Source organism: Rhinatrema bivittatum, chromosome 6 (assembly GCF_901001135.1).
Source record: "Rhinatrema bivittatum chromosome 6, aRhiBiv1.1, whole genome shotgun sequence".
Taxonomy (NCBI): Eukaryota; Metazoa; Chordata; class Amphibia; order Gymnophiona; family Rhinatrematidae; genus Rhinatrema; species Rhinatrema bivittatum.
This window is the reverse complement of record NC_042620.1, coordinates 2879728-2892004: the sequence shown is the minus strand read 5'-3', so window position 1 is coordinate 2892004 and position 12277 is coordinate 2879728. Positions and strand designations below refer to the sequence as shown.

At 44.6% G+C, this 12277-nt stretch overlaps 1 protein-coding gene across 1 annotated transcript in view; it reads right to left on the bottom strand.

Moving 5' to 3' along the window:
* The window catches only part of LOC115093343 (adenylate cyclase type 10-like), a gene marked incomplete in the record, with an annotated part of 787628 nt that overhangs the window by 761837 nt on the left and 13514 nt on the right, over nucleotides 1-12277 (bottom strand). Inside the window, 1 exon segment of the mRNA XM_029604970.1 lies at nucleotides 4709-4852. Coding sequence (XP_029460830.1) covers nucleotides 4709-4852 — 144 coding nt within the window.

Genomic DNA, 12277 nt, shown 5'->3' with positions numbered 1-12277 from the left:
GTAGTACCTGGGGGCTGCAAAAGTTCTGCTACCTTCACACTATGCTAGCCATGGTAATTCCTGTAGTACCGAGGAGTCCTTCTGTAGTACCTGGGGATTGTAAAAGCTCTGCTACCTTCACACTATGCTAGCCATGGTAATTCCTATAGTACTGAGGAGTCCTTCTGTAGTACCTGGGGATTGTAAAAGCTATGCTACCTTCACAGTATGCTAGCCATGGTAATTCCTGTAGTATTGAGGAGTCCTCCTATAGTACCTGGGGATGTAAAAGCTCTGCTACCTTCACACTATGCGAGCCATGGTAATTCCTTTAGTACTGAGGAGTCCTTCTGTAGTACCTGGGGATTGTACAAGCTCTGCTACCTTCACACTATGCTAGCCATGGTAATTCCTGTAGTATTGAGGAGTCTTTCTGTAGTACCTGGGGGCTGCAAAAGTTCTGCTACCTTCACACTATGCTAGCCATGGTAATTCCTGTAGTATTGAGGAGTCTTTCTGTAGTACCTGGGGGCTGCAAAAGTTCTGCTACCTTCACACTATGCTAGCCATGGTAATTCCTGTAGTACTGAGGAGTCTTTCTGTAGTACCTGGGGGCTGCAAAAGTTCTGCTACCTTCACACTATGCTAGCCATGGTAATTCCTGTAGTATTGAGGAGTCTTTCTGTAGTACCTGGGGGCTGCAAAAGTTCTGCTACCTTCACACTATGCTAGCCATTAGAGATGTGAATCGTTTTCCATATCGTCTTAACGATAGAAATCGTGTGGCAGGGCAAGAAAATCGTGTTAGGCACGATTTTTTAGTTAAAAAATCGTTAAAAATCGTTTTTTTCCGATTAGTGCGCACTAACTCGAGTTAGTGCGCACTAATCGGAAAATGATACAATTTGACACTTTTCAGGTCAGTTAAGGTCAGTTTAGGAATGAATATGTATTCCTATTGGCTGCCCTCTTATTTATTCATGTTACCAAGTTTCCTACTGACAGTATATGGGGGATGGGAAATGGAAACAGTTGGTAGCTTGACAAAACAAGTAATGTGATCAGTCAATGTGACTAGAACTTGTGCCCTAACCCTGATACCAGGGGTATTGTGATCTTCCTGCACACAGTGCCCTATCCCTATTAATACCAGGAGTGTTGTGATCTTCCTGCACACAGTGCCCTATCCCTAATACCAGGGGTATTGTGATCTTCCTGCACACAGTGCCCTATTCCTGATACTGGGGGTGTTGTGATCTTCCTGCACACAGTGCCCTATCCCTATTAATACCAGGAGTGTTGTGATCTTCCTGCACACAGTGCCCTATCCCTAATACCAGGGGTGTTGTGATCTTCCTGCACACAGTGCCCTATCCCTATTAATACCAGGAGTGTTGTGATCTTCCTGCACACAGTGCCCTATCCCTATTAATACCAGGAGTGTTGTGATCTTCCTGCACACAGTGCCCTATCCCTAATACCAGGGGTGTTGTGATCTTCCTGCACACAGTGCCCTATCCCTGGCACCAGGGGTGTTGTGATCTTCCTGCACACAGTGCCCTATCCCTATTAATACCAGGAGTGTTGTGATCTTCCTGCACACAGTGCCCTAACCCTGGCACCAGGGGTGTTGTGATCTTCCTGCACACAGTGCCCTAACCCTGGCACCAGGGGTGTTGTGATCTTCCTGCACACAGTGCCCTATCCCTATTAATACCAGGGGTGTTGTGATCTTCCTGCACACAGTGCCCTAACCCTGGCACCAGGGGTGTTGTGATCTTCCTGCACACAGTGCCCTATCCCTATTAATACCAGGAGTGTTGTGATCTTCCTGCACACAGTGCCCTAACCCTGGCACCAGGGGTGTTGTGATCTTCCTGCACACAGTGCCCTATCCCTATTAATACCAGGAGTGTTGTGATCTTCCTGCACACAGTGCCCTAACCCTGGCACCAGGGGTGTTGTGATCTTCCTGCTCCCAGTGCCCTATCCCTATTAATACCAGGAGTGTTGTGATCTTCCTGCACACAGTGCCCTAACCCTGGCACCAGGGTTGTTGTGATCTTCCTGCACACAGTGCCCTATCCCTATTAATACCAGGAGTGTTGTGATCTTCCTGCACACAGTGCCCTAACCCTGGCACCAGGGGTGTTGTGATCTTCCTGCACACAGTGCCCTATCCCTATTAATACCAGGAGTGTTGTGATCTTCCTGCACACAGTGCCCTAACCCTGGCACCAGGGCTGTTGTGATCTTCCTGCACACAGTGCCCTATCCCTATTAATACCAGGAGTGTTGTGATCTTCCTGCACACAGTGCCCTAACCCTGACACCAGGGGTGTTGTGATCTTCCTGCACACAGTGCCCTATCCCTGGCACCAGGGGTGTTGTGATCTTCCTGCACACAGTGCCCTATCCCTATTAATACCAGGAGTGTTGTGATCTTCCTGCACACAGTGCCCTATCCCTAATACCAGGGGTGTTGTGATCTTCCTGCACACAGTGCCCTATTTCTGATACCGGGGGTGTTGGGATCTTCTTGCACACATCCCGATATCAGGGATAGGGCACTGCATGCAGGAAGATCACAACACTCCTGGTATCAGGAATAGGGCACTGTGTGCAGGAAGATCACAACACCCCTGGTATTAGGGATAGGGCACTGCGTGCAGGAAGATCACAACACTCCTGGTATTAATAGGGATAGGGCACTGCATGCAGGAAGATCACAACACCCTGGTATCAGGGATAGGGCACTGTGTGCAGGAAGATCACAATACCCCGGAGGAGTGAGGGTCAGGCAGCTCCCCCCTGTCTGTGAAGCCAGCCTCTCACTAGTAATGCAGGGAGGGAGCTGTCTCAGACTTCACCATCAACCCCCCCCCCTCACCCACACACCATTCACTAGCTGGGACATGGGGGAAGTCAGGAGTGAGGGTCAGGCAGCTCCCCCCTGTCTGTGAAGCCAGCCTCTCACTAGTAATGCAGGGAGGGAGCTGTCTCAGACTTCACCATCCTTCCCCCCCCTCACCCACACACCATTCACTAGCTGGGACATGGGGGAAGTCAGGAGTGAGGGTCAGGCAGCTCCCCCCTGTCTGTGAAGCCAGCCTCTCACTAGTAATGCAGGGAGGGAGCTGTCTCAGACTTCACCATCCTCCCCCCCCCCCCTCACCCACACACCATTCACTAGCTGGGACATGGGGGAAGTCAGGAGTGAGGGTCAGGCAGCTCCCCCCTGTCTGTGAAGCCAGCCTCTCACTAGTAATGCAGGGAGGGAGCTGTCTCAGACTTCACCATCCTCCCCCCCCCCCCCTCACCCACACACCATTCACTAGCTGGGACATGGGGGAAGTCAGGAGTGAGGGTCAGGCAGCTCCCCCCTGTCTGTGAAGCCAGCCTCTCACTAGTAATGCAGGGAGGGAGCTGTCTCAGACTTCACCATCCTCCCCCCCCCCCCTCACCCACACACCATTCACTAGCTGGGACATGGGGGAAGTCAGGAGTGAGGGTCAGGCAGCTCCCCCCTGTCTGTGAAGCCAGCCTCTCACTAGTAATGCAGGGAGGGAGCTGTCTCAGACTTCACCATCCTCCCCCCCCCCCCCTCACCCACACACCATTCACTAGCTGGGACATGGGGGAAGTCAGGAGTGAGGGTCAGGCAGCTCCCCCCTGTCTGTGAAGCCAGCCTCTCACTAGTAATGCAGGGAGGGAGCTGTCTCAGACTGGTATCAGGGTTAGGGCACTGTGTGCAGGAAGATCACAACACTCCTGGTATTAATAGGGATAGGGCACTGTAAGAGATGACTGTAGTAGATTGAATAAAGATCTGATGTTTCTGCTCTCCTCACACCAAACAAAAACAACACACAAGCAGAGAAGCCCTTCTTACAAAGCTGAGCTAGTGAGTTAAGTAGGAGGAAAAGTAAACATACTGGTGCCAGTGTGGCTACTTAAAAAATACACTTACCAACAATCAATTACATATATTTGAACTGTGTACAGTTCCAGCCAGGACCACCTTTCTAAAATGCACAGTGATTGGCAAATTCAACATGCACTAGCATTTCAGGTGCCTGCTAACAAAAATAATAAACAAACAAGTTCTAGTCAGGTGAGTGCTGATCATTACATTACTTTTTTTGTCAAGCTTCCAACTGTTTCCATTTCACATCCCCCCAACCATATTGGTAACATCAATAGATAAGAGCACAGCCAGCCAATAGGAATACATACATACATATTCATTCCTAAGTGACCTTTACTGACCTGGGAAGTGTGAACACTTTGTTTCATTTTCTGTTAGTGTTCGTTAGTTTCCAGTTCCATTTCCCATCCCCCCAACCATCACCTCAGTGGTAACCTTGGTAACATCAATAGATAAGAGGGCAGCCAGCCAATAGGAACACATATTCATTCCTAACTGACCTTCTGTGACCTGGAAAGTGTTTATTTGTATCATTTTCAGTTAGTGCGCACTAACTCCCGTTAGTGCGCACTAACACGATTTAACGATTTTTAACGATAAATCGTTAGAATTTCTATTGTATCGTGTTCTATAACGATTTAAGACGATATTAACATTATCGGACGATAATTTTAATCGTTGAAAAACGATTCACATCCCTACTAGCCATGGTAATTCCTATAATACTGAGGAGTGCTTTTGTAGTAATATATGTGCCTAACTGCTTCCCAGCTTCCACCCTCTATATACTCTGCTTCTTACCTATCTTGACACGTAGCTCAATTCCAACTTTTGTGTCCCGCACGCCACAGTCCTCCTGGATATCCATGCAGCACTTAGCAACCAATGTAATCACTTCACTCAGGTGCTTTCTTTCTACTTTCCAGAGAGCAAGCAGAGCATCTCCTGCAGGTGATAGAGAAGAGGCACATAGCTCATACACAATCAGAAGTCCGGAGGGAAGGACAGTATCATAACAATGGCTATGTCACAAGTTGGGGAAAAACATTCTCACTGCTGTACATATACAGACCTGGTCCCTAATCCTGCATCATGTTCCCCCAAATATAAACATGGACAGATGTATCACATAGTTAGAGGACTCTGCTCTTGGCACTAAGCAAAATTCTAACCCTCTGTCCTTCACTCTCTCTATCTTATAATCAGTTCAAGAAACATAGATGTGAACTACATAATACTGAATACATATTCCAAACGTTCTATTATATATAGGCATAGAAAATCATTTCTAGCCCAGCTTGCATTGACTAAACATTCATTTATAGAAAGTGAATGCTAAAGTACAATATCTTTCAGATATAATCCAAGAGACATGGGAAGGCTACGAGCACTAACTTAATCACATGAGCTTATTTATTCAGGATTCCACTGTGAAGAGGTCAAACCAGGAAGCTCTTCCAGTTGCTCCTGAGGGGAAACACCCTGGTCCACCACCTTTACCCCACTGGACTCCACTGTAAGAGAGTAGGATGATGAAGAACCCAATATTAAGGGTTCTAATGTGTTCACCCCTGTAGGTAAGATGGACTCTGGTTTGAGGAATCACCATAACAACAGCGGAGAGGAAGGCTGGATAGTTCCTTCCATCTCCATGGTCAAAGAGGTAAAGAAACTTCTCTCCAAACCTGCAATCTGGTCAAGTGACTGATGTGTCCTCTGATCTGCTATGGGCAATGGAACATCCTTTTTGGAGACTAGGATAGATTCTTGTATCAGAATGGAAGGTTTGTGGGAGGAAAGTAGAACTATGGAACATAGCTCTGGTGTTTCCAAATGAAGACTCTCCACCAGCAACCTAGGCAGAGTGAAGGGTCTTGCTTTTGGAGGGGGCAGAGGTAATCTGACTTCTTCTGCTGCAGATCTAGGATAGGCTGCATATAGTTGTGTTGGTAGAGCAACCTGATGAGCTGGATGTTGGGCTTCATGCATTTATAGCTTTGATGGATGGAATGCCTGGATGCTTTGGAAGAACATTTATTTATTTATGGCTTTTTTTTATACTATCTGTGTGTCCCAAAAATTGTAATAATCTCACCTAATTTTTGTTCTTGTGAACTAACAACGTGATTTGCAAATAATTAAAAAATAATTTGAAGCGGGATGTGGTAAGTTTCTTATACTTAGACGCATGCCTCCACGGCCTTGCCTCTTATGTCACGATATAATCATTAACTTACCTCCCTCCCACTCACTTTATTTTATACTGTTTTTTGAAATTTTGTTCAATATTTTATTTAATTCATTTTTGTTAATAAAATGTGATCTTCACCTTATCTTTAGGTTTTGCCAATTTTTTGAAAAACTTTTTTCTTTTAAAGACTTGTCATAGGTACTGTTAAAAGAGGGGCTTCTCCTCTAATTACAGAATGAATACCAGCTTCAAACGATAATAAAGAGAGAGGTTTATTAATACAGATAAGTAAATAGAGGAAGGCGGATAATTCCTCTAGGAGCAGAATATACAGAAAGAATTTAGTACAAGCAAAGGTGTACAAGGTCTGTTTAAAATCTGCTCAGAGATCTTAACATGTGCATCAGCTTATAAAGGGTCTGGGGTCTGCTGTTATCAGTCATCTGCATAATCCACACCCTTTACCTTTAATAGCCAATCGATATATATGTTAACATGTGTACTTTAGCTTGCTCTTACTATAGGCCACAGGCCTCTTCTTATCAGTTAGAATAACAAACTTAGTTCCATCCTTCCAGGAATGATGTCATCTGTGCTGGATGATTCTCTGGCAAGTTCAATGATCATAGTGCATCATAGTGCTATAAGTACATATGTGCAGGATATATATAGTGCACTATTCTACAGTACTTAAACCTTATCACCTAATCAATAAAGGAAGATTTCACTTAAATCTCCAAGCGAGAAATATTCATGTGAAACGCCAACATCATATTTATAAATGCCGCTTCATAATGATCGCAAAGACTTATCTCCCAACACAGCCGTGTTTCTAAAAGGTGTCCTTTCTTCGTCAGGGGAGCATATGTCCATTCTTTGTTATCGCGCTCTCAAGTACTAGGACTCTGAACCATGGCGAGCTTCTATCAATTCACTTCTTTCTCTTCTCAGGTTAATAAACGCTGGTCGATGGCATTCTTTGTCCTTCCTCTCTCTCGAGCTAACCAGCTCCGAGTGGCGACGTTGTTTCACCGGCGTTTGTAAAATGTGTTTTTTAAACAGGTCAGCAGATCGTAGATTCACCAATGGATAGAGGAACGTCTTACGTGTTACGTCATATGTAAATCTCTATTCAGCTGTTTAATTAGAATTAGCCTCTGTTCACAGTGCTTTGTGGAAAGATGTCAGTATTCGCCAAATCCTCAAAATAAAATCGCCCACTTAGTCTCAAAAACTTTTTCTTTTTTTGGACAATTTAAAGCGATGTGCTTGTTTACCCAGCTTCTTAAAGCAATGTTGCCCAGTCTATCTCCTCGTTCAACCCTTGCGGAACAACTGTGTTCAATTTAAAAATCCAATGTTGTTCACTGTAATTCAAATTTCTTTTTTGATCCCCTCCTCGTAGATTGTTCTCCATCATATCTATAATAGTCCATTTTAATTGGTCAAACCGATGATCATATTTGACGCAGTGATCAACTATTGGAGCTTCCAATGTTTCGGTATTCAATTTTGATCTGTGCTCGATCAATCTCGTCCTAATGGTTCTTGATGTCCTGCCAACATAATTTTTTGGGCATGGACATTGGATTACATAAACCACATTTTTGGAGGTACAATCCGAATCCCTCCTCCTCTTTATGCAGTATCCTGTTATCGGATCTTCCCATTCGCTGCCCTCTATTGTCATAGTGCACATGTCACAGTGTTGACATGCTTTGGGGTAGATTTTAAAAGAAGCGCGATCAGCCTACTTTTGCTTGCGCATCAGACTCAAGCAAAAGTACGCTGGATTTTAGTAGATACGCGCGGAGCCGCGCGTATCCACTAAAATCCTGGATCGGCGCGCGCAAGGCTATCGATTTTGTATAGCCTGCGCGCGCCGAGCCGCGCTGCCTCCCCCCGTTCCCTCCAAAGCCGCTCCGAAATCGGAGCGGCCTCGGAGGGAACTTTCCTTTGCCCTCCCCTCACCTTACCCTCCCTTCCCCTACCTAACCCACCCACCCGGCCCTGTCTACACCCCCCCCTTACCTTTGTCGGGGGATTTACGCCTCCCGGAGGGAGACGTAAATCCCCGCGCGCCAGCGGGCCTGCTGCGCGCCGGGCCGCGACCTGGGGGCGGGTACGGAGGGCGTGGCCACGCCCCCGGGCTGTAGCCACGCCCCGTACCCGCCCCCAAAACGCTGCCGACACGCCCCCGCAACACCGCGCGCTCCGGCCCCGCCCCCCGACACGCCCCCCTCCGAGAACCCCGGGACGTACGCGAGTCCCGGGGCTCTGCGCGCGCCGGGAGGCCTATGTAAAATAGGCTTCCCGGCGCGCAGGGCCCGGCTCGCGTAAATCCGCCCGGTTTTGGGCGGATTTACGCGAGCAGGGCTCTGAAAATCCGCCCCTTTGTGTTGTCCCCTATATGGTTCGTCTTCCATGTCTCTTGATATATCTGCATGTACTACTTTGTCTCTGATGTTTGAACCTCTTGTTGTAGCTATCAAGGGAAATTCTTCAAATACATTGTGCACTGATAGTATGGGCCAATGTCTACGTATTGAAGCTATGATAGATGCTGTCGCTGTACTCTGTGGTATAATGCAGGTCAATCTGCCTTGTTCTTTCTTGTTTTGATATTGTAAGAGCTGATTGCGATCTGAAAATTTAGCTCTTTTATAAGCTTTATTGATGATTTTCTTCGGGTATCCCCTGTCTGTAAATTTCCTTTTCAAAAGTTCTGCGTGTCTTTCAAATTCTTCGTTGGTGGAACAGATTCTCTTATATCTAAAAAATTGGCTTGCCGGTAATCCCTGCTTGAGGGACGGGGCATGATGGCTATGATACTTTAACAAAGTGTTTCTTTCTGTGCTTTTGTGATGAACAGTTGTTTCAAATTTCTGCCCCTTTCTTTGTATTTCAACATCCAAATAAGCTATTTGTTTTTGGTTACTCACTGCAGTGAATTGCAAATTAATGTCAACAGTGTTAATCCACTGTAAGAATTCTTCTAGCTCATTTTTTGTTGACGTCCATATTAAAAAAACGTCGTCTATATATCGGCACCAATATTTGATGTTAGACCACCATTGAGAAGTATAAACATGTTGTTCTTCGAATTGTGCAACGTAAATATTGGCCACAGAGGGGGCCAATGATGACCCCATGGCAATGCCATGGGATTGGTGATAAAACTTGTCTCCAAATCTGAAGTAATTGTTGGTAAGCACTGACATTCGTTTGCACATCACATTGGTTTACAAGGAACATAAGGCAAAAATACATCAAAATTATTTAAGGCGGGAGTTACAAATTTAACAGTGGAGAAACAATTTCAAAGGGAGAGAACAGTAAATAGGGAAAAGAACTATATACTATATACATGACTTTGATTGCATCAATATACCTTTAGTGTGTCATGTTGAGGAATGCTGTGCAGAGCGAGGATGTTGCATCGATACAAGTGTCTCCTGCATCGGGATTGCACTGTACGTTCTTGCACTGTTCATTACAGGGGTCATGATCAGAAGATCAAATGCATTATGCTGCTGGAGCATGGAAGCCTCAAGGTGCATCGATGAAACGTGTCCTGCACATATCTTGGGCTCTGGTGCATTGAGTGCATCAGAACACTGTGCATCAAAAGCACATTCATGTGCCATATGTCAAGTGCAGTGTGCAGCATGCAGCGAGTGCACTACTGGGATGTGCAGCAAGCATCCCGATGCATCATGTGCCAATGGTGCCAGTGCTGATGCTTCTTTGATGCAGGTTTTGACCATTCCAGTGACTGATGTTGCTTCTTCGATGCAGGGTGAATGACACTGCTCTACCCTGTGGCTTCAGCTTCAACCAATGGAATAGTCTTAAAGGAGCTCCTGCTCACCTGCTTTTCCCAGTCAGGCAGATGATGCTGCACTTAGGGGAAGAGAGATTTATACAGCTCCTCATTCTTAATTGCCTTGAAATGTTGGGAGCATGGGGACATCTGTCCAAAAGCTTAATAATTCTTTTGATTATGTTCCAGCCCAAGGCACTGGTAGCACTCCTCAAGGCCATCAGTGAGGGAGATTACCTTGCTACAAATGAAGTTTTGGAATCGAATCACTGTTATTTCTTCTGGCCCAAGATGCTGAGGAGGCAAGGCCTCTGGAAATTTTGATTTTTAAGTAGCTGTTGTGGATGCTGCAAAGGCAGTGAGGCAACTACAAAAATAATTTACTGACAACATACTAGGAATTTTTGATAACAGTAAACATTACATCCTTATAATGCTCGACTTATCTGCAGCCTTTGATACAGTAAACCACAAAATACTACTAAAAAGACCTGAAGAAATTGGATTATGTGACAAAACAATAAACTGGTTCAGATCCTACCTAAGCAATAGGTTCTTTCATGTCCAGATAAAAAACACATTATCAGAAAAATTTAAACTTGAAACATGAGTACCTCAGGGTTCAGCGCTGTCTGCTACCCTCTTTAACATATATATGCTACCCTTATGTCATCTGCTGGCAGGCCTAGGGATAATACATTACATTTACGCAGACGACATTCAATTAATTCTACCAATAGACGACACAATTAAAAAAAACGTTAAGTCTAGCTAACATGTACCTAGACATAATTAAACAACTACTAAACCAAATGGAACTGGTTATCAACACTGACAAAACTGAATTCCTTCACCTTGAGAGAAAACATACTAAAATCATTCAAACACCAATAACCCTAAGAAATAACCAAAAAAATTGAGCTAGCCGAAAAAGTAAGGAATCTGGGAGTAATAATGGACCCAGAAATCAACCTGAAGCAACACTTATGGTCCTCAGAAGATTGAAACCATTACTCCCACCCGCCCACTTCAGAACAGTATTGCAAACACTTATCTTTTCCAGCACCGACTACTGCAATGCACTCTTACTAGGACTCCCAAGCACATCGATAAGACCACTCCAGATACTTCAAAATACTGCAGCCAGAATACTGACGGGAAAAAAGAGGAGGGACCATATAACTGAAACTCTAGCAGACTTACATTGGTTGCCCATCGAATACAGGATAAAATACAAGGCCTTATGTACCATACACAAACTAATATATGATAAAGAAGCAGACTGGCTAAACACAGCCTTACGAGTACACGTTCCACAAAGAAACCTCCGCTCAGCAAACAAAGCACTACTAACAATCCCTTCAGTAAAGTCAGCAAAATTAACCCAAGTGAGAGAAAGGGCTTTATCATTGGCTGAGCCCATACTATGGAACATGATGCCCCCCGAACTCAGATTACAGAATAATCTCAAAACTTTTAAGAAAAATTTAAAAACATGACTCTTTAAAAAAGCCTTCACTAAAGAGTCTGGAGGGTAGAGAAAGAAAGTACAGGGTAATGCAGATGAGAATTAATTTACTCAATCCTACATTTAAGAAGTAATATCTCAAAGAGATAGTAACTCAATAATATACCTGGACTTGACCTACATTACTCAAATAATGATTTTAATTATGAAATTGTAACCAAACTTTATTGGCACCTGTTAGAATGTACGATAACCTACATTTACTTACCTTAGTCTATGTGCCTATTTGTAATTCGTTGCGATGGTATATAACTTTAAATAAATAAATAAGAATATTGAATTCATAGTTTAGAGAAAAATTAAGAGAAGAAACTGAGTACATGTTTGTTTTTGTGCTCAGACAAAAAACGACTGAGGAGGCTCACAAGGCAACAATTGCATGGGAACTCCCACACACGCTCAGTAGACCTCAAAGTTCTACTAGCTAGGAGAGACAAATCCATTCAATGCGACCGGATAATGTCACCTACAAGTCATGGCTATTTCAGTCTGCTTATTGACAGGAAAAAAAAGAGTAGCTCTACTCATTGTGAGCCAGCTCCTGCACAAGGAGCAGAAGCCAATCTCCAGCTAGTAAATAAGCCTCAAAATCTTCAGCTTTTTTTTTTTTTTTTTTGTTGCTGTTAACTTTAGAGGCACTGAAGAGTAGAAAAAGGAAGGAGAATAAGACAGGCTGAAGAAAGAGAGACAGCCTGATAGGAAGGAAGAAGGGGTAGGGTGGGGGAAGAATCAGATCTCTCAAGCCCGGATGTCCCTGGTCCAGCATCCACTTAACTAAGGGATGGAGCTTGAAGCTATCACCACAGAAGCAGCTGCCTAAGATCATAA